The sequence below is a fragment of the Nymphaea colorata genome, chromosome 3, assembly GCF_008831285.2.
Source record: "Nymphaea colorata isolate Beijing-Zhang1983 chromosome 3, ASM883128v2, whole genome shotgun sequence".
Taxonomy (NCBI): domain Eukaryota; kingdom Viridiplantae; phylum Streptophyta; class Magnoliopsida; order Nymphaeales; family Nymphaeaceae; genus Nymphaea; species Nymphaea colorata.
In genome coordinates this window covers 7,644,606-7,670,667 of record NC_045140.1, presented here as the reverse complement: position 1 = coordinate 7,670,667, position 26,062 = coordinate 7,644,606, and the positions used below count along the sequence as shown (strand labels likewise).

Genomic DNA, 26,062 nt, shown 5'->3' with positions numbered 1-26,062 from the left:
ACGGGGTCATGCACTTATATGAAAAAACCAAGCTGTAAAAATCAAATCCGAGTTCGGATTGAATATAATTTGATGAAACACGAATAGACTTCAAATGTGTTTCAATTAAATCTCGTTCGGTCCAAAATCGGTGGCTTAAAAATTTATGTCAATTTGTTGCAAATCACTACATACGGCAGGCAGGTTTCAACTCGTCCGGTTGGTGAGAAGGAAATGTGAAGGGTGTCAAATAGAAGATTTGGCCTGGCATCATACTGCCTGAGCTTTTTCATGGTACTGTCATTCTAAGGCTTCGCAGTCAAAATAAAAAACAGTGCCAGTTAAATTAGCTTATTCAGATTGTTGCGCGTCAAATGATGTTTTTCCTAATTTAGGGTTGATTCTGTCCTTTTAAATAAATGAAGTGCGTTTTCTTGTAATTGTACTAAATAAGTTAATAAAGGTGTGGCTGGTGGAGAGGGAGAGAGAAGGGGTGTGTTTGAAGGGTTTTAGGGGAGAGGGAAGGAGGAAGGAGGCGGCTGTAGGGTCTAGCGTCCTTTTCCTTCCTCCTGGGGATGCGATGGCTGGATTCGCCCCGAATCTAGAAAAATCGGGAAATGGTTCTTCTCATCCTTCTTTAGATCTCGTTTTGCCGAGGAGAATCGCTTTTCATCCTGCGCGGAAGCTATCAGATTCATTCCTGACTGGAGATTTCAAGTTGGAGACCTTGAACCCCGGGTTCAATTCTCAGAAGATCTCTCTGAACCCCAGTTTTTCGGCTCTAGCCAAGACGTCTGAGGCAGTGGACGCGCAGGAAATTGTTTTGGACCCTGAACTCACCTTGGGGATTGGGTTTAAGAGAATAGTAAGTTTTAGTGAACTTTAGTTATTTCATTGTTCTATTTTCTTCTCTTACTTATCGATATTTGTGGGATATTCTCCATGAAACAGGGCGCTGGTTTGGCTAATCTCGGAAATACCTGCTATCTCAATTCTGTTCTTCAATGCCTGACTTACACGGAGCCGTTGGCGGCGTATCTGCAGAGCGGGAAGCACAAGTCTTCCTGTGAGTGTTTCATTGGCTCTATTTCTTCCCGACCCAGTTTTTTTTTTGTTCGTTCTGGTAGAAATTTTGAGCTTCCTGCAGTTATTGAACATTAAATCTTCGTGTCGGTGTCTCAGTGTTAAACTGTAAAAAGCTTGGAAGGAGGATAATCGACTACATGATTTCTTTACAAAAGAGTATTATATAATATGCACTGCACGATAATGTTTAGATTCTAGCTATTCCAAAAGAAAAGGAAATTATATCACAATCTGTAACAGACCAAAATCGTGGGAGATACAACTCGCCTAATAAAAAAAATTTAAATTTAAATGACAATTTTCTCCCCGTCAAGTTGGAGCTCCTGGATCAATAAGTGCCAATATGCCTCTTAGCTTGAACGTGGTAAAAATGTCTGCAATTTTCTTTTCAAATTCCACGTGTCTTGTGCATATCTCCTTATTTTGGATTTTTTCTCTAACAATGTGGCAATCAATCTCTATGTGTTTTGTGTTCTTTCATAGAAGACGGGATTGGCTGCTATATGGATGGCTGCTTTGTTGTCACAATATAGTTCCATAGCTTGACCGTGAATAATTCCAAGATTCTTAAGAATATATTTGATTCATGTCATTTCAGATGATGCCGATGCCATCGGTCTATATTCTGCTTCTACTGAAGACTTTGACATGGTGGCTTGCTTTTTGACTTTCCAAGATATTGGGCTATTGTCAATGAAAACACAAAAACCAGAAGTCGATCTTCTAGTCATTGGGCATGCTGCCCAATTGGAGTCACAAAGCCCTTTAACAAGAACTTCACTATTGGATGATAATAAAATGCCATAACCAGGAGAAGACTTTACGATATGCGAAATGCCATCTCCAAATGCGTCGTCCTTGGTTGTGCCATGAATTGACTTATAATATGCACACTATGTAGGATGTCCAGACGAGTTATTGTCAAGTAGAATAGTCGACCAATAATTTTTCTAAAAAATGTTGGATCCTTTAAAGGCTGGCCCTTTTTATTATCAACCTTGAGATGTTCGATTGGGGTGTCGTTGGGCTTTGCTCCACTATACCTGGTTTCATGTAATATATCTAGGATATATTTCTTGTGAGATAGAAAAGTTTTTTGCTTTGATCTTGCTATTTCAATGCCTAGGAAACATTTTAGTTCACCCAAGTCCTTGAGTTGAAATTTCACATTGATGACCACCTTCGATTGTTGAATGCATGTTTTTTATCTCCTCAAATTGACGATGTCATCGACATATACAACAAGTATGCTGCCATGTTGATCTTTTTTAGAGAATAATGTAATCTGCCTTTGATTGATGGAATCCAAGTTGATCAAGGAAATCGGTAAGTTTGAAATTATAGGAGGACTACTTCAAGCCGTAAAGAGATTTTTGTAACAGACAAACTGTGTTCTCCTCAGGTAAAACCCAATGGTAGTGTCATGTTGACCTCTTCATGCAATTTCCCATGAAGAAAAGCATTATTAACATCAACTTGACATAAAGACCAGCCATTAGTGGCTACTATGGAAAGAAGGCATCAAAGAGTAGTGATTTTGGTGACGGGAGAAAATGTCTCTGTGTAGTCTATGCCTTCGGTTTGTGTATAACCTTTCGATTAAGATGTGTCTTATAGCGTTCAATGGAACTATCAACATGATACTTGATTTTGTAGACCCAACGACATCCAATGAATTTTTTTGCATGGTGGAAGAAGAACAATTTCTCAAGTAGAGTTAGCTTCTAATGCCCAAAAGTCGAAACTCAACATCCATGGCATCTATCCACTGTTGACACTACATTGCTTCATCAAAAGTTAATGGCCCATGGGTATTACGAATGGTTGATAAGAAGGCTTGGTGTCGTGTGGAGAAGTTATCAAGGTGAAGAAAATGATGCATGGGATGTTGAGTAAGCAATGTAACAAGAGGGCTATTACCTATTGGGACGGCTAGATTGAGGAGGTGTGGAAACACCGATAATCTTGGAGATGAGATGAAACCATGCGCTGTAGTGTAGAGCACCGTAAAGTTTGGTTGTCAGGCTGAGTAGTGATGTTATTAGATGGAGGTGGAGTGGGTGTGGAGGAACTTGACGGTGGGTTGGGATGATCTATGATGGTGGGTGGTAGATATGGAGTATGGGAAGAATCAGATATGGGTCCATGCTACTCATATTAAAGAGATTCATGCGATGGGATAGGTAAGACAAGTTGTCCATCGCTTTCTTGGATGCTGGAAAAAGGAAACTCATGCTCTACAAAATGTACAACACTACTTGTATAAACTTCATGAGATTCTAAGTCATATAGTTTATAAGCACTTTGGCCAATTGGGTATCCAATGAAAAAACATTTTTGCGATCTTGCATCAAACTTATGGTATTTGGAATTTGGATATGTTATAAGCATAACATAACCATCCAAAGGTTCGGATGTGATCATATTTAGGCCTCTTTTTATGTAGAATCTCAAAAGGGGTCTTATTTTCCAATGGTTTTGTTGAGAGCTGATTTAATAAATAGGCTGCAGTAAAACACAATCACCGCAAGATTTAAGTGGGACTTGAGCTTGAAAACGTAACACACAGACCATATTTAGAAGATCCTTGTGCTTGCGTTCAATGACTCCATTTTGTTGTGGAGTGCCAACGCAACAGTGTTGTCTTTCAATACCTTTACTTTGTCAAAATTCTATCATATTGTGAAAAAAAAATTCTGACCCATTATCACTACGAATTTTTTTAACTCAAGTTTGAAACTGATTTTTCACCATGGAAATGAAGTTTTGGATGATGTAAAAGGTTTCATGCTTATGCCACATCAAATAAACCCAGGTGGAGTGTGAAAAATCAACTACTATAGTTAAAAACATTGTCACAAAAAACATGTATGGGTATTATACGGCGAGACATTTCTCGGGTATAATACGGCAAAATTGTATATCTCAGGAAAATCTCAGCGAATTTTTAAAAAATTTAAAACATTTAATACATCCTGAAAATTATAAAAAAATAAAAATTAATAAAAATACGAAAAAACGCAAAAAATGCATATTATACCTGTTTTTTTATTTTTTGGTGTTTTTTTAAAATTCGTTTTTTTACGTTTTATGTGGCTGACTTGTTTTTCACATTTTATACACATTTTTTTTTAATAAAATGCGTTTTCTGTGACAATGGTTAAAAAAAATAGTGCACCGCCAAAAGTGATCCCGTTTGATAACTTCCCTAAATATCACAGTGAATCAATTGAAAACAAGTAGTGGAGATGAAAGTATTGAGAAAAGGCACACAAGCCTGTTTAGCAAGATGACAAATAGAACAATGTTCATCAACATAGGACAAATCCAAAGAATTAAATAAAATCTTAAGTCTAGAATAACATGGGTGACCAACGCGGCAGTGCCATATATGAGATGGGTCTGGCGTCACATGAGCAGCAGCTAGTTTGTCAAGCTCCGAAACATACCGGCATTCTCCAACCTACCCCGCCCAATCGTCCTCTTCGAGGCTCGGTCTTGAACAATACAATATGAGTTAGAAAAGATAACATCACAGTGATTTTCTATGGCAAGTTTAGGAACAGAAATAAGGTTAAATGAGAAGGACATTCAACAATGTAAGAGTAGGGGTCAGTCGAACCTGCCATGTGTGAGTCACAGGTGTGGTTGATCCATTGGGCAAACTGGATTAAAAATGGCTAATGATGGAGAAAGAAGAAGAGATATTAAACTGGCCATATGATGGGGGGCGCCAATATCTATGATCCACTTAGAAGAGGTAGGTAGGCAAGCAATGGATTGAGGAGACATACCTACAATGTTCACTTTTGGGGTTTGGTTGGTTAAGAAGTCCATAAACTGATGATACATGTATGGATTGAGAGAGATTGCACCAAAGGTAGAGGAAGATGGTGTATGACTTTGCGACAAAGCATCAACAGAGGTGGGGTTTACCTTGGTTTGCTGATTAGGGGCATTAGAGCCAAACGTGCTTGGAAAACCATGAATGTGATAGCATCGGACTTTAGTGTGTCTTGTACGCTCACAGTGCTCACATTGCAGGCGAGATTTGCTGCATCGTCTGACATTATTAACATTTGGATGTTGGACAGCAGTAGTATTTTCAAGGGGAAAAGTAATATGAACTGTTGCTGACTTTCCTCTTGAATGGGAAGAAAATAAGCTCGTGGAGTGGTAGGAGTTGGATCCATGAGTAATATTTGGCTACGAATAGCACTGTAGCTGTCATTTAGGCATATTAAAAATTCAATGAGACGTTGCCGATGAAGAATCACAGCAACTTTTGCCATGGTGCCGCAGTCACAAGTAGGTAACGTCACATGAGAATCATATTCATCCCACAAGGCTTTAATTTGAGAGTAATAAACACCAATAGAGGACTGAAACTGTTTACAAGTAACTATTTTTTGTACAACCGTGGAGCATTGGAAGGTGGAAAGCTAGTTCTCAGTTCTTGCCAAACAAGTGCTGCATTATTGGCATAATCAACAGTAGACGATAGAGTCTTGTGCAGAGAATATTAAGCAACCATGAGAGAACCATATTATTGCAATGCTCCCAAGAGATAACCAGAGACTTGGGACCAGTTGGCTTAGGAATAGAGCCATCGACGAACCCGTGTTTATTCTTGGCTGCTAGAGCCATAGACATAGCACAGCACCAGACTTCATAATTGTCACAGGTTAAGGGCTGAGAAACTAGAACCATACCAGGATTGTCCGAGTGATGAAGGTAGAATGGATTGTCTTCATCAGATGGACGCTGAGAGTAATTTCCACCGGTTGATGGTGCATGCGGTGACTGATTCTCAGCCGTAGTTGACAAGGATCAAGTTTCCATGGGCTTGGTACCATGTTAAGCGGTAAAAAGCTTGAAAGGAGGTTAATCGACTACTTGATTTCTTTACAAAAGAGTGTTATATAATATACACTGCACGATAACGTTTCAGCATTATCTCTTCCAAAAGAAAAGGAAACTATATCACAATCTGTAACAGACCAAAATCGTAGGAGATACAACTGCCGAATAAAAAAAAGTTTTCAATTTTAAATACAATTTGGTAACGTCCAACACTCAGTTGTGTCGTTGTTCATCTCTTTCCTTTATATTTTTTTTGTTAATGGTGTTCTTTCTGTTGATGTGGTGAGACTTTTATGTGTCTTGGGGTCAAGTTGTTTGATTCCTTTATAATAAGAGGTACGTTTGTCATTGACGTTTACGGTGTTTTGTAATTTCAATAGAATGCCTAAATACTCTCCACCTGCTTTTGCTAGACTTTTGTTTGAAGATGATGAAATTATGTCTTCTTGGAATGATTATTTTGTTTGAGCCCCCTTTTCTATTTTGTTTACTTATGTTGGCTTCACAGTTTCAATTTGCTTCAAATCCTTAAAAATAGATTTTCGTGGAATCTAATGCTATTTCTTAAATAAACAAATGAAGGGAATATTGTGCTTGGTTATTGCTACTTCTTTTGGCTTCATGTTTATTAGTTGTATTTTGAAAGGGAAAAACATAAAAGCTAGATAGCAGTTACCACCAGTTTTGGGACCTTTGTTTAGTTCTTATTTATTCATTTCCTCTTTTTCAAGCATAAAGTGTTTATTTGTACCATTTCTAGCAAAGGGTACTTAACATGGATAAGCCTTCTTAGTTGAGGGTGTCTTTGTTGCCAGTGTTACACTATGCTTGATTACTTGCTCTTGTTTAGCTTTTCTTACATGTTCTTCCGTATTGTATATACAAATATTCAACTGTCATGAAGCTAATCAATCTGTTTGATCAGCGCTTTTTTGAAATATTTTGAAGTTTTTGAAAAGAAAATCCACAATGATATCAACTATCAAGAAAGCTTGGGATAGTTTTAAAATTATAGAAAGTACTTTGTTCCAAAACTTAATTCCTCAGAAAAATGCATAAATGCCTGTTTAACTTGGTTACTTTTCAGTGCTTTCTAACAAATTTTAGTGACAAAGGGAACTGTTCATCTCTGTTTTTCTATTTTCATAAATGTCTTGGCAATTACTTGATAAAGGTTTGTGGGATGATCCATTCTGCTCTGGACCTTCTTTCTTTGCACGTATGCATATTCATAAAAACACCCGATGTGTGCATAATTTCCAAAGCTGTCCGTAGATTCTAGGGATTGTTATGGTCTATTCAGCGCTTGGTTTTGGATTTTTTTCTAGCCACGATGACAATTCCCTTGTTAAAATACCATTAGAGGTCCAACTTTATCTAGGTATTCCACTCTAATACTCTGATTTATTTGACAGTTCTTTTGAGTATTAAATGGTTATTGATTAGCCCTTATTTCTTACACGAATGTTTTGATTATTCTTCTTTTTTTCCCTGTTCTTCTCTGCTCTTTTTGAGTAGCTTGTTATTTTTATCTCGCAAAACTTAGAGTTTGTGTATGTTATTTACATGTATTTCTGTTTCCTTTCCTTAGATCAGATGTCTTGATTTTATTTGTTTATTGTTACATTCTAGGAAGCAATAAGTTGTCTTCTTGTCGGAGCATCCTTTTTTCCTTTGCTAATATAATTTCAATCAATAAAGGTCATATTGCTGGATTCTGTGCAATGTGTGCAATTCAGAACCATGTTAGATCTGCTCTGCAGTCATCTGGGAAAATTCTATCACCCATGCATCTCGTCAGAAACTTGAGGAGTATCCTTTTATTTTGCTTGTTCATTTATCAACTTCGTGCTTTGCTTTCATAGAATGGGGGAAACAGACCATCTAAATATCCACAACTGTTCCTCCCCACTATTCTGCTGTCTCTGCATGTCTTATATATTAAGCAGCATTGTGTTAGTGTTTATATGCATGTTGTGTGGCTTCCAACTCATATAGAACCTTTCTGGAAGCTCTACATTTTATGAAATTTATTATAATATTTGATTATTATGTTTAATCATTTATTTTGTGAATGTTTCAGTATGTATGCTTGCCTAGTAGGGTTAGACAATGTGCAATGCATTGGGAAGAAGTTTTGGTCTTCACATTATTTTGTTGTTCATTAAGACAAATCAACTTCTAGTGGTCAACACAAGTTGCATGCACAGTGAAAGATAATTGTAGCTTCAAAATCTTATCAAGTATTTTTTTTTTCTTCCCCAGTTTTGTTGTTTAAATTATTCTTTAGGTGAAATGTGGTCCTAATAATGTGTTGCATAAGTCCGCATAGGTTTGCATAGATATAGACACAGCATTCACGTTAACAGATCACCATCCAGAACATTTATCTGATTCTATTGTGTTCATTTTTCTTCAAATTCATAAATAGGTATATTCATGTTTGTGGGATCAATGGTGCATAGTTGCTACATAGCAGCCTAAGAGACACGTAGCTGAGTGTGGAAAGGTCACAACAGCATGTGCACAATGTAGGCTTAAGCGTGTTAACTCTTGTTATTTGCTGAAAGCAAAATATGACGTTATGCATATTACGTTCAGAAGTAACAAAAGTTGGTGAATTGCCAAAATTTAGTATTCATATTAAGATCGTGTGGACACCGGTTTCTACTTACTGTTTTTGTCACCAAGAAGTATGTTGTAGAGTGCATGTACTTAGAAATGCACTCAGAATGTTGTTTTATGGAGGGATTCATATCATCAAGAGATCAAGGAACAATTTTGCTGGCATCTACTAATTTTTTATACTTCGTTATCCTTTTATGTGATGTAAAGTGGCAACTCATATAACTTCAAAAACCAAATTGTGAGATTGTGCAAACGGAATTTTTGGTATTGCAGTCCAGAATGTTGGATAAATAGAAATGCATTTGAGTCCTTGACTGCTCAATCAGGCATATCACACAGTTTTCGTGCTTCAAGACAGGAGGATGCCCATGAATACATGGTTAATTTAATGGAATCAATGCATAGATGCTGCTTGCCTTCAGGAGTATCGAGTGAGACACCTAGTGCATATGAAAAAAGCTTAGTTCACAAAATCTTTGGTGGAAAACTTAGGAGTCAGGTACAGCTATTCTAGCCAAAATACTAAATTGAACTTATGATCTCTGAAACCTCTAGCAACAAATTTCTTTTGTTGAAAAATTGTTGCATAATAAGCAGGTGAAATGCACACAATGTTCTCATTGTTCAAATACTTTTGATCCCTTCTTGGACTTGAGCTTGCAAATAGTGAAAGCAGATTCACTACCCAAGGCACTTGCACATTTTACTGCCGTGGAAGAGCTGGATGGGGGACAAAAGCAATACCAATGTGCACGTTGCAAAGAGAAAGTTCGAGCTCGCAAACAACTTACTATTCATAAGGCTCCATATGTCCTTACAATTCATTTAAAAAGATTTGGCTCAGGTGAGCCTGGACGCAAAATAGACAAGAAGGTTGAGTTTGGGACAACACTGAATCTAAAGCCATATGTCAGTGGACCATATGTAAGTTCTCTTCACAGATTTCCGCTTCGTCAAACTTTTGAAGGCTTGCTCTATCTTATCATTTTTCATTTTTATTTGTTTATGAAGGAAGGAGACCTAAAATACTCTCTTTATGGAGTTTTGGTTCATGCTGGTTGGAGTACTCATTCTGGTCACTATTACTGCTTTGTTCGCACCTCAAGTGGAGTTTGGCATGCACTTGATGATAATCGGGTATGCACTTGTCCACATATGCTACATCCGGTTGCTGACAGTAAGCAAGAATGTTTAGGCAAAATTATCAATTTAACTTGATAGAGATCTTTCAGAGAAGTTGTATACAATGATTAGAGAATAGATGTAACTTTTTGCTTGATGCATGGGTTTACATGCTTTGGCTTATAAATTCTAGGCCTTGCAATGATGTCTCTTCATATGAGAATCTCTTGAGAAACTTTTTATTATTGTTTGGAATGATAATATCTATTCTTTTCAAGTTTTTATTGATTTAATATGTCTTGCAGGTTAGTCAAGTCAGCGAAAAGTCTGTGATGGAGCAGAAGGCCTACATGTTGTTCTATGTATTTGATAGGAAAAACTCTAATATGAAAAAAAGCATTCTTCAGAATGGTGTTATTCCTGGATCTGTCAATAGGGCCGTTGAAAACAGTTGGAATCATAATATAGGAGTAAAAAATGGTATTTCACTATCTGCTGCATCTATGGTGAGGGAAGTCAAACTGCATAAGATGGGTTCTTCTAGTCCAGCTGTTAACTCTTTGAATAACTCCAAACATGCTGTATCAGAGTTATCAAACTTGAAAACAAATATGGACACAGCCTTTGGATGTTCGCATCAGTCAGCTGAATCAATAAAAGTTAGTTCAAATGCCACTATTAGTTCAGCAGGTTCTGCGAAGGCGGCACTTAATGATGCAATCAATAAACATGCATCTAACAACAGAATCTCGAAGCAGGCTTGTGAAGAGAAATTGGCTACTCCCTCTAATGGTGACAGCGAATCATGTGTTACCAATTCTTGCACTGTGTATGATAATAGCCCGGATGTATCAAAGACTGGAACAGCCCATGTGGATTATGTCCATAAGTCAGCAATTCTGTCAACTGGGGACACTGACTCCCACATTCCTTCTCCTAAGAAGCTGCTTGCTCCAAATGGCTCAGTTGGTTGTCAGGTAAATTCTGCTTCTTGCTAAGAAACTGCTCATGGACATGCTATTCCATGTTCATCAATATCGCTATTAAATCTAACGAATTTAGGAGCATGATCCTCCAAACGAGTGAAATAAGCATCTCCAAATGTGATGTCTGGTGCCAGTCCTTTCTTGTGACTTGAAATTGTTTCTTTGAATCTTATCATACGGATATACTTGGAATCTCCAAAATAGGATTGAAAAGTGAAAATCCAATATATAGATTAAATTTTGTACATAAGTTTAATTATCAGTTTTAATTGGAGTTTTTTGATTTTCTAGAAACTACAGTTTTGGGCCAATCCAATTTTATCTATATGGTTAGACTTGTAAAAAGCATCATTAATTTGCTGGAAAAGTCAAATGGCACCCTAATGATCGTATTTTTGGAAGTCATAATCTAGCGATTATATATATATATATATATATATATATATATATATATATATGCAATTTGATTCCTTCGGCTAGGTTTTGGTTAGAGAATATCGAAATGAGAATACACACCCCGAGAAAAAATAGTGGGGGTGGGGGGGAGAGAGAATTTTCATTGTACATGGGAATCCACTCTCAACTGCCCAATGCAATGCATCGGCCAACTTTCTCTCTTTTCTTTCTTTTGGCTATGAACTTTTTGTAAAATGATGTTGATTATATATTGGCTATTTGTCGACAAATTTACTTGTGTGTGCACATGTGCATGTGTGCATGCAATAAACATGTTTTTCTGTTTCACAATTCGAGTTTCTTTGACCCCCATTGAAGATGTGTGGTGTAAACTGTAACCAGAGACCTATAAACTTATAAAGTACTCACAATTCACAACCCAAAAACTGTTCTATGAGCCTATGAATTTAATGCACTTTACCATTGTGTTTTTTGAATAACAAGAAGAAACTTGCTTTTTGAGATTGTCTTCCAAAAACTGATATCCACCATATAAACTCTGTAAGTTAAATCTGGAAAGATGCATTTACCCCTCAAAAAGTGGAAAATGTTTAAAATCAAAATCCATCTTATTTACACACTCTCTCTCTCTTTCTCGCTCCCTCTCTCTCTCTCTCTCTCTCTCTCTCTATATATATATATATATATATATATATATATATATAGGTCTTCTGGCTATGTTAAATGCTCACGGGAATGTGTTCATTGTTAGTGGAAAATGATATGAATATGTTTTATACTTACAGCCTGGTGGCTCTGTTGGAGAAGAAAAGACTGTTGATCTGCCAAGAATATCAACACAGAATAGTGAGGCACAACTTTCAATTGACGCACAGGCCACTGTGACGAATGGTTGTTCTGAGGAGGCTCTTACCAACCAGAACACAATTTGTGCTGTTCTTGACCAGAAAAGGACCACTTCCAAGCAGATCAGGAAGAGAAAATATCTTCCTATGATGCCTACTTCTCGTGGAAGAATGTTTTTGGCAGCGTTAAAAGTACAAAAAGATTATAAACACAAGGCCAGGAGCCAGATCAGGCAAAGTATTGCAAAGGATATTTTAGGCACTAAATTGAGAAGTCAAACTGGTGTTCCTGAACAAGTCCACAGAGATCCTGTTCATGCACAGGGTATGTCTTGCCAGGTTGGAGTAGCATACAAGGAAAATGGCTATGCCAACCTGGGAGATCAAAGTCAATGTGATAATGGCAGTACAAGTATAAGAAAAAGAATGAATAGAGAGAGAAATATGCAGAAAACTGCAGAAACAAATGAGTCTGGGGATCTAGCTTGTGTAAGAGAGGCAAATGGTCAGCACAAGGGAGCAGTTCAGAATAAGTTCATGGACTTGCTTTCAAGAGGATTGTCACCAATTGCAGGTTAGTTTTTCTTTTTCTTTCCTTTTTTTTAAATTTCTCTCCCTATGGTTTACTGAAAATTTTCAATTTTATTAAGCTTGTGTCAGTCTCTCTCTCTTCATGCATATACACACACACATTCATACATTTGTGCACATATATATTGGTAGCAGGATATATTGCATAATGTTCTGTCATCTGTGCATTGGCTGAACGATGTGGTTTAGTTGACTAGTATGATTATTTTATGTTTAGTTCTTTAACCATTTTAAACATTATATTGCTGGACTTCTTACTATTTTTTTTTAGTCAACAGAGACATACATGTTTTCAGAAGCACGGACACGCACACACACAAAGTAGCGTTATATACATAAGCTGCAGTCTGTGTTTGCCTTCCTATTGTGTTATTTCAGTCAGCCAACTGGGACCAGTTCAGTGGTCTAGACTGGCCTTTTAGTACTGTGAGCAGCCTGTATTCCAAGTTTAATTTTTAACGACGGAGAATCTAATTGGATAGATAGATTCTGTGTATTAGAAATGTAGAAGCACAACACAGATCAGATTTATGAGGTGTTGCAATTGATATCCTCCTATGGCTGTCACAGGTGAACTACATGGTTTATTTGATTTTGATTCATAGTAATATATTGTCTTTTTACTACTTTTATCACTTTAATTTTTTTTTCACCTCCCTATTTGTTTTATTTTAGTCAACCAACTTGGACCAGCTCAGACGGATTAGTCCAGAGTAGCCTTTTTAGGACCGCGAGCAGTCTGTGTTTGATTTCCAATTTTAACGACTTGGAAGTTAGAATCTAATTGGACAGATGGATTCTACATACACAAAAATGTAGAAACACAATGTGGATCAGATTTTATTAGGTGACAAAGCCAAGGCCATTGATTTTAATGTGTTTGTAATATCTGATCTATTCATGAGTTCTTCAAATCCTATATTTTTTATGTAAGTTCTCTAAAAAACCATGTGGTTAGATTGCCGTTAGTTTCATAACAAGTAATTTTGAAATGACGGAAAGTGGAGGGGTAGTGTGTCTGATAGAATGATATCAGATGTCTGAGCTAAGAAAGGCAGTTGTCTTTGGAAAATTGCTTTTGGTAATCCAGGAGGCTGGGGACATGAAGGAGAAAGGAAACATGTCCAACTGCAAATTGGAGTCTCTAGCCCTCCAATAATATTGGGTTACTGTTTGGAGCCAACTATTAGCAGAAGCGAACTTCATGGGCTCCTGGGGACTAATTTTCTCCAAAACAAGTCTTTGACTGTGATTGTGTGCGTAGAGATTAGTTATTGACAACTCAATGTTGGGCACCTTAATCAGCTCTTTAGTTCTGAGAATAAGGAAAAATATAGGGAGATCTGTTGGAGTTGCTTTGAACAAACAAGATCTTTCACCAAATAGTAGCATTTAATTGTTGTGACAGACTGCTTACGTAAGCTCCTAGGCTTGCCTGGTTGCTTAAGCTGGCTGTTTTCTAAGCAACCTGCCATTTCAAAATGCCTAGGCCATTGTGTAGATGCTCGGCAACCTTTTTTTCTTTATTATCGAATCCAGTTTTTATTTTCTTTTCCTCTTCTGCATTCAGGAGTAGGGTTCTTTTATAATCGCTAGGTTTTTTCACGCAGAGGATCCTCCCATGGGGTTAGATTTGTGAAAAATGCATGTGGACAAAAAGTGAAATTTCTGAGATCATGCATTGCATATATATATGTATGGACAGAGCTGATTTATTCCTACTTTGCAGTTGCTCGCTGGGATGATGGACAAGCATCAGGATGTGATCGGGCCAAGCAGTTCCAGGGTAAACTGCTAACAAGCATTGGTTATGTGCTTGATGAATGGTAAGAGATTGTAAAGTTGTAGCCAGTAATGGTTGATGTTTGAACGAAAATCCAATTACATATTTTATCATTTTGCGAACTTTCAGGGATGAGGAGTATGATCAGGGTAAAAGAAAGAAGATAAAGAAGTCCCAACATCTAGCTGGCATGGGCAACCCATTCCAAGAAATTGCAACCAAGAAAGCAAAATTGAAACATACCAACCTGGAACAAACAAGGCCCGGTCACCAACCATTGAGGATATGAATGAGTTTTCTGTATCTATATTTATTCTATTTGATTTTTGATGTTTTGATTTGGTGTAATTGCCAGAAAGCGTTTGAAGCAAGAAGTGGAGAGATTTTTCTCCATTATAATTGTGGCGAACGTCAATTGGCAGATAATTTTTGGATGCTGCTGTGGTAGTACGAGCAGCCAAAATTTTGAGACTTCTTGGCCTTTCTCATGAATTCCGTGGCGGCCATTAGACTTACCCCTACCAAGGATCAGCGAGCTTGAATGAGATTTTGCGCGGACAAAAGTTTAAGTTAATTTTGTTCTTCTACAGGATGCTGTATATTTATATGCTTGCCGGTAAACGCTTGCTGGGGGCTTACCCCCCTGATTTTATTGACAAAAAAGAAGAGGATATGTATATAAACAAAATGGGAGTCGTGAAACGACTCTACTACTTTTTGCGTTCCTGGACTGTATTCCAGCCCTCACTAGGTTGAGACCAGTATTCAGACTAGATTAGGCTCACAACAAAAAAAAGATGAATCAGTTGCTCAGACGGCCATCCTTTTCGGAATCTGCTTCGTTGGAAGACGCTTTCACATTCTGGGTTCATGAGTAACGGATCCGACTTTCACAGCCTTCAATCTGTGCATCTGCTCTTTCCAGTTTTCGTTGACCTGCTACTATGGACACCAATGAGCATTTGCCTTCCTGCTGAGCGATGGAGGAATCTCGCTCTCCACCATAGTCTTTGAAAGATATCGTGGGCCGGGGAAGCCTACCACCTGATGACAATTGACAATGCTTGATAAACAACTTGTCCCGCTTGCATCACATGGGATCCGTTGCTGACTAGAATCACTGATACCCACCTATGCCCAAGGAGGCCCCTCTGGTGACATTGTTGAACAACTGTCGTAATTGGTACGGGAGGCCACTTTGAACTCTGGAAACCCTAACATGGACACTCTCTGTTCGAGTCGTATCTGATAACGATTACCTGCGAAGGTAGAGTTCTGTGCATCTGATGGCAAGAGGAACATTACCTGTCGCAAGTTCATTTTTTAGGTTGGTCAATGTTCACTACCTAAATAGTCGATTTGTGAGCAATGCTTGCGCATTCAGATTGGTTCGCCAAGTGATGCCTGTTGGAAATGTATGGCACTATTAGGCCCATGTGAGTCATGCTTGATGCACCGTTAATATGTGTTGGTGCTAGCATTGCGAATGTGCGGCACCTGTTGCTTGATGCTTCATTAGCATATGTGGTTGCTAGTTCTGGGTTTAGATCCGGGTACCTATAGTTTGATATGGAAATTTTAGAGTAGTGGTTGGAGATGGCAGAGTCGTCTACATGAAACATGTCAAACATAGTAAAGATTATGTTGTTGAATGTGCTGTTAAAAGCAATTTTTTCTTGCCTTTGCCCCATTTCTCGAAGCAAATGAACTCCAACTACGCTGCTTTATGTAAGATCCAAATGTCTGGTTGGACTTTGGTAGAGGTATGGTTGTGCATTTCAGTAGATATGTTCTTATCCAATCCTTGCATGAGGCTTTTTTGGGAATCACATCTGAGAGAGGAATATGAAAGCGTCATTTTCTAAATAGTTCTGCAACTTAAGTTGTTTAGGGAGAGGGGCTCTAAATTTCGGCAGAGCGAGTAGGTGGCAGACAATTAGTGCAGGGAACGTCAGCCTTTGCTTAGGCTTGTCTTATGATGCCAAAACAAAGTGTAGTAGAAACAAGAAGAAAGTGTCTGAAGATGGGGTAGTCCAGCTGCACCTTCTAGGCCTTACAACACGTTGACACCTTAGCAACTTTTTTCTTTAATTTATATTTCTGTATTTCAGAGAAGACTGGTGGATACTATTGTTGGAGATCAAGAAGTCTGTGGTAATGAATTAACCGCACTGAGGAATGGTTATGAAACCATATTACATTCAACGACTTTCCGTCACGGAGTTCTCCATTTATAGAATCTTTGACTCATCTGTTTGGGTCGCTGTTTGAGTTCACACTTTTATTTCTCTTTTCACAGCAATTATTTTTTTAACACCCTCATCCACACTAATATATGACATAATGTTCAAAATCCTCACTTTGGCACTTTGAATTCATCCACCTTTGCAACATCCTCTCCATTTAGCATGCTCAAGTAGAAACGTTAGTGGATTGAATGCAAATCGATTTGCCATGTCTAATGTATAATATGTTCACATGTTTGGATTCAAATACAAATGAATAACACATATAGTACCATATATGAATCAGACTTTTAAATTCATAATTTCAATTCAATCGAAAACTGACTGTTAATTTTACCACAAAATCCAAATTTCACTTTTTAAAATACAAGCAAACTTGAATTGCATATGTTAAAGAACTAGATATTTGATATGAGATATTTGTTTGAACCGAAACTGAATCCCAATTCAATTGAATATTTATTTGAAAATGGATTAAATCTAAATCCATAGCTGGAAACATCGAGATAGGGTTTTTGTCGAGGGCTTCTCCTGAAAAGCATCAACGACTGTAATCGCCCCAAATTTTTCAAAGATTCTATATTTAGACTTTATCAAACATTTTGTGATAACTTTACAACAACCTTGAAGGATCTTCGGCTTCAACCACCTCAATTTCTCTTAATTATGGTCAATTTCTTCTTTTATTTGACTATCAACGATATTTGGGACTTATTTGGATGTAATTCAGACTTTGGACACAAAGCCCAATCTCAATTTAGACTAATTCTATTATTTAAACTGGGATCCAGTTCAAAAAATCATATATAGGCCTAAAACAAACCCCAAGATCCAAATCTAGATCCAAAGCCCAGCCTTAGATCCAAAGGTAGCCCTAGATCCAAAACAGAGCCCTAGATCCAAATACTAGCCCCAGATCTAAAATAGATCCCTAGACTCAAACCACATACAAAATGGATTCATATCCAAATCCAAATTCTAAAACTGGATCCACAACAAAACTTTAGATCTAAACCTGATCCAAATCTCAATTCTGGACTTGTTTAATCCCAGTGCCTTCATATCAATTCGGACCCAATCCGAACCCAAGATCCAAAGTCTAGATTCATATCCTTATCCAGTTTCAAATTCTTGATCTAGATCCAAATTTAGGTCCAATTTTATGTTTTTACCTTAATCCAGAACTAAATCTGAGATTCACAACCAAGTATGACTTTTAGATCAAAATTCGAGATCCAAATCCAAATATATTATTTTTGATCCATTCTAAGCTTTTGATCCAGATCCAACCCCAAATCTGAGAGCTAGATCCATTTTTAGATCCAAATATAAGTCATAGATCATATCAATCGAAGTATCGAGACATTATGATCATTTTCCAAATACCAATATGATGAGGAAGGTTGATTAAAAGCATATTGCATTGCTGCTTAAAAAGGTGGACTCGAGACATATTTCTAATTTTAGGTCTACTACATTAGGAAAAGAGTAATGGTCTTTCGCATAAAGAATATTTTGAATAGGAAAATTTTTAATGTTCAAGGGGCTTTCTTACCTGAAAGGATGATTCGTCATTCTTATTTGTTGGCTCATGAAGTGCCTCATTCTATGTTCGCTCCTCATCCCTTAGCTTTTGTGCAATGATTGATTTATCTAAAGCCTATGATAAATTGGTATCTTTTGAAATCAGACTTGACTTTTCTTGGTTTTCACTCCTGGTGCATGGATCGGGTCATGTTCAGCATGTCTATACCTTCTTATGATTTGTTGATTGCTTTTTTTTTTTTTTTTTATACAGTGGAAGGGGTTTAAAATACGGGGACCCTCTCCCTCTTTATTTGTTCTTAATTGTAATGGAAATTTTCTATTGAAGACTTCAATTTAAAGTAATTAGTAAGCAGATTTTTACTCCAGATTTGGGGTGAAATATTGAAGGGCCTATGACCATCATTTATGTAGATGATGTTTTGCTTTTCTCAAGGCTACAATGAAGAAGTTGAAGATTTTGGGGACCATGTTGGCTGACCTTTTTAATGGTTCTAGTATGATGATTGATTTTGACAAGTTAGTCTGCTTTCCATTTGATGTCACTAACTAGTGGTGCAGGAAACTAAAAAATATTCAACGGTTGGACTAAAGGCACTTTCCCCTCAAGATGCCTTGGGTTCCCATTTTTTCCTTTTCAGCTTCCTTTCTCAGCCTGGGATGAAATTCCTCTAAAGATTAAGAAAAAATTGGGTCTTTTGAAGGCCAGACTTTTATCCTGTGTTTGTATGATTTGCTTAACTGAATCTGTGCTACATTCCCTTCCATCTCATGTTAGTTGTACACTCTAATTGATTCTTAAGAAGGGTCATCAGTTAAAGAGGCTATCTCAACTTACTAGGTTGACGATCCAATATGGATTAATCACACTATGATTGTAGAGAAATTGAAGACTCGCCTCATTGTAGGTGACGACTTTCTAATTTGGAAAGATGATGGTAGACCAATTAATTCTCGATCTCAAACATGAGAGAAAATTAGAATTAAAGGTTTGGTAGGGATGGAGACACAGACTCTGTTCAGCAAGTTCCATTCTTCGAGCTACTTGGTTCTCTTACATTGGAAGCTTTGGTAGACATCCAACTGAGGCTAGAGCACAAAGATTTGGTCTTGTTCTAGCTTCAAGATGCAGTTTTTGTAAGGGTGCAGTTGAAGACCAAGACCACCTTCTTTTTTCCTGCTCCTTTTCTAAAGGCACTTGGTTGCTTGTTCTATATTGGTTTGGTATTTCTAGATTTCCAGCAGGAGGCTTCTACTCTATTTTCTTATGGTGGGCAAACAGGAAATCTAGTTGTAGAGAACTCAACAAATGTTGGCTTTACCATTCAATGTAGTGGTTTGGAAAATATGGTTCATTCGTAATCAGGTTGTGCATAAAGATAAATATCGATCTATAGATAAGGCCAAGAGAGAAGTTTGGCAAGCATGTTTTTGAGTCTATTTAAACAAAGAATGGGTAGAACATGTTGCAAAAATGGTTTGTTGGTGGGTAAAGACTAAGGTTTTCAGTCCCTTCTGGCTTTGTGACTATGTTTCTGGTTGGTTAATCGAGATGGCCTCCTCAGTTTGGAATGATTCTTTTGTTACTGTCGTTATTATCCGGTTTGATGGAGTTATGGTTCAAAGTTCTTGTGAGTTATCACAAGGCTGTTTGATCATGAGTGAAACCTCTCAGTTGGACAACTGCCTTTCATAGTGGGCACATTTCACTTGTTTCCAACAATAAAAGGTGGAAGATATGGCCGCAAGATGAGCAATTGATCTAATATTTCAATGGCTAAATTTCTTTCACTGAGGAGAATAGCAGACCTGAGAATTTCATATGGCTTTTTGTCAGCTGAGATCGTCTCACTATTCGCAGATCAAAGAATTTTTTACTGTAATTAGTTTTCTTCATATGTTTCTGGGCTCCTCTGAGCTATTGTTTTTTTTTCATGTTCTTGTTTATTCGGTTGTTAGTTTTTGTATTTTTTCTTCCTTCGAATAAAAGGATGAGGTCATTCCCCTGCCCGTTTGCAGTGAAAAAAAAAAAAAGTTCTGAATGCAATTGGATGTTGATCTTAAATCCCAAGTTACTTGGATTTGTTAATCAGATTTCAATTTTTTTTCCTATATACAAATTCTTTGAAGCAGTTCGTTGGATATCTGATATAAATTCAATCCATTGACATTCCTTAGATGCTATCTACAATTTGATTATCATATTACGCTCGTACCCTAAATAATATGATTTTGTTCAGTTCCCGTGAAATTTTGATAGAATTGCAGCAATGACATATGGTTACGCCCTTAAGTCAGCATATGTTTGTAAAAGTCATGTTACTTTCATTGTATTCTTCTGTGATTGTATGCCTATAAGAATTTAACTGATACTTTCATTATTTAATTTGATTTTAACATGTTTGGAAGTTTTACAAAAGCGCGTTCAACTTTTGATGGTATAACAACGACATGCTTAAATTTAAAATTCTTTCATTTAACCTAATGTAGTAAAACTAACTTGGAGCATGTTTTTGTTACCCCTTCAAAAGTTGGAAATCTATTTTTAAAACCTTCATTTTCTTAGATCGTATGCCTCACACAGATAACCACTTCAATTTTCTTTGATCGCATGATTGTTACAAATTACTTGGTGTTTTTGTTATGTACTGATTGCAGTTTGTCTCTGTTTTTCTTAGTTTAATTTTCGATTTGTAGTTAACGATTGAATCATGAAATCTCATGAACCAATATGTTGAGGTACTCGCGTCACTTTTCACAATGCATCGATATGGCGAAGAGTTTGCCACACTGCATGGAGGTGCAGAGGCATGAGACGGTTCACACAAACATGCGGCCTCACCTTCGCCAACCACCCCAACCGAGCCAACTATGTGATCCTTCGCCGTGTCATCTACCCTTGCACTTGCAGTTCCACCCTCTTCTGCTCTTCTCATGCTTCCACTGCTGCAGCTGCAGATAATGATGTTAATTCTACCTTCACTTGGAATTCCATGATCCGTGGCTGCACGCAATCTCTTCACCTGAAGGATGCCCTTCTCTTCTATCGTCGGATGATCCGTCAATCGGGTGTGCCCGATTCCTTCACCTTCTCGTTTATCCTGAGCGCATGTGCTACTACCAAGCAACTCAAACCTGGACGAGTAATGCACGGACAGGTTTTGAAGCTTGGCTTTGTGTCCGATGTTTTCGTGATGAACAATTTGCTCCAGTTGTACGTCAATTGCGAAGGAGCGGAAGTTGCACTCAAAGTGTTTGTGGAAATACCTCAGCCCGACGTCGTGAGCTACAACACCCTTATTCATGGGTGTTTTGCCGAAGGCTTTGTCGAGCGTTCGCGTCAACTTTTTGAAGAAATGCCCACGAGGAATTTGATCTCGTGGAGCACAGTATTAAATGGTTACAAGCAATTGGGATGCCATGTAGAAGTTTTGGCGCTTTTTTCCGACCTTCTCAAGATTGGACAGCCAGATGCATACATTGTGGCCATTGCCTTGTCTGCCTGTGCAAGTATGTGCTCTCTTGAATCTGGTAGGCAGATTCATTGTCATGTTATTAAGTTTGAACATCTTGCTTTTGATGCCTTTGTCCTAAACGGAATTGTTCATATGTATGCCAATTGTGGAAGCATACACGTTGCTTGCATAATATTTGATGGTCTACTCCATCGACATGCTGTTTCTTGGAACGCGTTGATCGCTGGATATGTAAGATTAGGCTTCCTGGAAAAGGCAGAAAGGCTTCTAAACGAAATGCCTGACAAAGACGTGATCTCATGGTCTGCCTTGATTTCAGCTTGTCTGCAAGCTGGGTTTTACCAGGAAGCGCTGATGGTATACAGAGAGATGAGAACCACTAGTATCCGACCAAACGAGATTACCATTGCCAGTGTGTTGTCATCATGCACTAGATTGATGGAAGTTCTTGAAGGCGAGAAAATCCATGCTTATGTTATCAAGTGTGGTTTGGAAGACGATAAACTGCATAACAGTTTGGTTCATTTTTACTCTGGGTGCGGGCTGATGGATAAGGCATTGAGACTGTTTAAGGAGAATGAAACAGTTGTGGGATGTTGTTCTTTGGTAGTGGGTTTCTGTAGGTGCGGATCGGTGGACCATGCCCGAAGATTATTTAACAGAATGACTGAAAGGGACCTGGTTTCTTGGAATGCTATGGTTTTTGGGTACTCGCAGAGCAGGAGACTTAAAGAGGCTTTTGAACTCTTCGCCGAGATGCAAATGACAGAGGCTGAGCCAGATGATGCCACTTTGTTAAGCTTGATGGTGGGGTGTGCAGACTTTGCAGCATTACGTCAGGGCGAATCACTTCATGCGTACATGCACAAGAAAGGGATTGAGCTGAAGTGCAGTCTTGGTGCTGCGGTTGTGGACATGTATGCTCGTTGTGGAAGCATGGACACTGCATTTGGCATCTTCCATGGGATGAAAACAAAAAGCAGTTCTGCGTGGAATGCTTTGATCCGTGGACTGGCCCTCAATGGATGTGAGAAGGAGGCATTGAACGTGTTTACAGAGATGCAGCAGTTACAGGTCGCACCAGATAGTTTCACGTTCCTTGCTTTGCTTACTGCATGTCGCCATGCAGGCTGGTTGGATGCTGCATGGCACTTTTTCAATTGCATGAGGACAGTCCATCGAATTAAGCCAAGTCTTGCTCACTATGGATGCATGGTAGTCCTTCTTGGTCAAGCTGGCAATTTGATTGAGGCAGAGGAGCTGATTCTCAATATGCCAATGAAGCCTGCAATCTCAACATGGGGAGCACTTTTATTTGCATGCAGGAGCCATAGAAATGTTGAGGTCGGAGAGCGCATAGTTCAGCAGATACTGGAGCTTGATCCAGGGAATACTGATTGTCAATTGCTACTGGCTAACATCTATGCCGAAGCTGGGAAATGGGAGAGAGCTGTAAATGTAAGGAAGAGGATGAAGGAGCTCAGGGGAGGCCAACGCACTCCAGGATCAAGCTCAATTCATGTGGTTGACGATGGCAGGTTCTGACGTGAGAGAGCGTCAGAGAGATATTTCTTCTTAAACCATGAAAATATTATGGAATATCCTTTTCAACTACGGAAGCAACAAATATACAAGTCATATACACAAAAGCCATCTCTGATCAAAATGGACGTAGCTCTCTTTCTCTTCGTGCATGTAATATATGGAGCCACTGCATTAGATGCTACATATCTGGAGAGGAAAATATCTGCAGCTTCTAGACCACCAACGCCCTTAATTCTGTCTGGATCAAGAACATGGTGTTATCCCCTTTTAAAGAGCAGGTTGGTTCTGCGACCAAGTGGAAACTAGAGCCTGATTTTTTTGGGTACAGGTCTTATGATTTATTGTTGCTTTCACGAATGGGTTAGATTAGACATGTTGTTCCAGTTTAATCCCTAGAAAATCAATGCTTATTTCTTTCTTTATTTAATTTTGTTGAGTTAAGGTCCGGATCAGAAAGCCAGAACTTGTTCTCAGCCTATCTTGGATGTGCATGTCTGTGATGAAAAGAGAACTGCCAGCCTGCCAGTGCCTCAGTCATCATTCTTTCAATTTCTAGTTGGAGAAACTGGAACAGCTACAGCTATGATTCTTTCAAGGGAAGGCCATTGATGGGGGAAGCCTTAAGTGCATGACGTAATCAACATCATCAACCATCCAGCAGGTGAGGCTTTTACTGTCTCTCCACCCAAACCCATGTGTGTTTGTGTGTGTGCGTCTTTAGAAAAATTGCAAGATGATATGCACGAAAATGTCTTCGGACATCCAAGAGACTAGTCGATAGGAGTTAGTTCTTGGAACGTTGCCAAGCAAAATGCCTGATACAATGTGATTGCCCAGGCATCCAAGATACAGTGACTATCAGCTGCGCCTTGAGTATCATTTTTCATTTTATGCAGTTCTTGCGATAATGGGATTAGAAAGCAAGAAAGCTCATGCAGCTATTTGAAGCCAGCTGGTGAGTTAAATTTGCATAGACAAACCTTTCATCTCCATTAAATACTTCTTTAATGTGTCCTTCATTCATGGAACTTAGTGGCAGAGAGACATATCTGGACGCTTGGCACTTTCAAGCTAGACTGAACCATGACTAAAAGTTGAGGTTTGATCAATTGCATCCATTCTTCAAAGGAAGCACATAAAATTTCGCAGTTGAGAAGCTTGTATACGTGTGCATGTGAGTAATTTCATCCCTTCCTTTCTCCCTCATTCTGTCACCTTTTTTTTCTCTCTCTCTCTCTCTCCTCCACTTTTTATTATTTTTCTTCTCCACAGCCAATTTCTCCACTTAAGATGGTGGAACTCGAAAGGGGAGAATCCTGGAAGACCACTTGCAAAATAAGACTAGTGTAGTATCACCTGACAGGCTTTTGGCGAAGATCAAGTGTTGTATTTGTTCTTATCAGTTTGAAATACCAGTTGCAAAATGGGACTAGTTTAACCATTTTACATGTAAATCATCTCTCTCCAAATATGCTTCTGGTGTTTTCAGTTCTTTATTTCCCTTTTCAAATCTAATTACAAAGGAGAGAAAACCTGGAAGTCCGGTTGCAAAATGGGACTAATTTATTTATTCTCACATGTAAGATTATACTTCTGGTGTTTTAAGTTCCCTTTTTTCCCAAATCTTGGACGCAAAATATCAAAAAAGTTTGATGCTTAGATTTGATCTTAGAGCTGAATAACTAAAACATTAATTAAATCCCTTACAAAATTCACTTTGCACTTCCAATATTTGGTGATTTCAATTTTGAATCTTACAAATTTGGACATATGTATTCAGGCAGTATGGTAAGATTTGTGAAAAGGAACACATATAATGTTGAAGCCAAGGCACACAGGCTGCAAGATCAAAATGTGTGGCAGGCTTGACGGTCCTCATATATGTAGAGAATGAGAGAGGGGAAGAGAGTATCCTATTGGCTACACCGCTACTCAATCTCAATGCCACAAGAATAGGGCCACGGAAATGGAATAGGGAGAGAGACTGTGTGAGGTTGGAGGGAAAAAAAAAAAAAGAACGCTTCTTTTGTTCCAGATTTTTTTTTGGTCCATTCTACTATTTCGACACGATATCTGCCTAACCCTCTTTTTACTCTGACAACATCTACTGTTCGAACGGTGCACTCTTTTCGGCAAGCACCTCACTATCTCTCCCTCTCTTACTCGCGCTTACGTCAGCTGGCCATTGCCAGGCTGTCAGGCACAAGCAGTTGTTATTGCTTGTGGTACCTGGTTCTCTTGTGTCTATGTTGAACTGTAATGTGTTCATGTGCATCTGTGGATAATTTGTCCTCTTACTTTCCTTCTGTTTGGAATTGTTTGCAGGTGGATCCTCTAAACTTACGTTGTAGCATCATATCAACACTGCAATGCAATAACACATTGCTATGTCCATGGGCATATATGAAGCTCCAGCCGGGATTGTTACCATTTTGATATTCTTTATGCCACATGATAAGCATGTGGAGCGGAAACCGATCGGGAGCCCTCTTTTGCATCAAATTTTGTCTCAACTGTTACAAGGTCATAATTCACCATTTCAGTTATCACTTACCACCAGCCATATAAAGCAATTCACACTTGACTGGATCAAGCAAGCTCATCATCTGAATAAGTGGATGTCGATGTCATTTTCCATGTCATATGAGATTTCAGTTGACAATTTGATGGCACTAAATTCTAAAATTGTATAAAACCATGGGTTATGAGAAGAGTGAAATGATTGAATAATTTTCGTGTTATTCATGCCAGCATTTACACCAAGTTACGGGTTTAGTGAAGATAGAGGAACAAAGCAAGAGCTTTATTGTGCCATCCACTTTAAACTTCTATGTGCGAAGCATCAAATTCTGCACTAGTTCCAATGAGAGGTTGCTGGGAGTTAGGCTCCCTACCTTTGATCAAATTCAGCACTAGTATTAGGCTCCCTACCATTGATCAAATTCAGCAC

General features: G+C 38.3%; 2 protein-coding genes across 3 annotated transcripts; both read left to right on the top strand.

The window, feature by feature from the left end:
* The first annotated feature begins 472 nt into the window (after nucleotides 1–472).
* Nucleotides 473–14,874, top strand: LOC116251066 (ubiquitin carboxyl-terminal hydrolase 23). The gene is made up of 10 exons (XM_031625134.2): nucleotides 473–844; nucleotides 931–1,045; nucleotides 7,630–7,740; nucleotides 8,883–9,055; nucleotides 9,154–9,480; nucleotides 9,568–9,693; nucleotides 9,984–10,655; nucleotides 11,867–12,500; nucleotides 14,247–14,343; nucleotides 14,430–14,874. Exons 1-10 carry the CDS (start codon nucleotides 560–562, stop codon nucleotides 14,587–14,589), a joined length of 2,700 nt encoding a protein of 899 aa, XP_031480994.1. The 5' UTR covers nucleotides 473–559; the 3' UTR covers nucleotides 14,590–14,874.
* Nucleotides 14,875–20,636: 5,762 nt separating this feature from the next.
* On the top strand, nucleotides 20,637–25,841 carry LOC116249666 (pentatricopeptide repeat-containing protein At5g19020, mitochondrial-like). 2 transcript variants are annotated; one of them, XM_031622853.2, is made up of 5 exons: nucleotides 20,637–23,390; nucleotides 23,555–23,773; nucleotides 24,009–24,067; nucleotides 24,146–24,286; nucleotides 25,438–25,841. In XM_031622853.2, exon 1 carries the CDS (start codon nucleotides 20,902–20,904, stop codon nucleotides 23,110–23,112), a length of 2,211 nt encoding a protein of 736 aa, XP_031478713.1. In that variant the 5' UTR covers nucleotides 20,637–20,901; the 3' UTR covers nucleotides 23,113–23,390; nucleotides 23,555–23,773; nucleotides 24,009–24,067; nucleotides 24,146–24,286; nucleotides 25,438–25,841. The 2 variants fall into 2 exon arrangements, with proteins under 2 accessions (XP_031478713.1, XP_031478715.1); XM_031622855.2 differs by lacking the exon at nucleotides 25,438–25,841 and adding an exon at nucleotides 24,385–25,401.
* The last annotated feature ends 221 nt before the right edge of the window (nucleotides 25,842–26,062 follow it).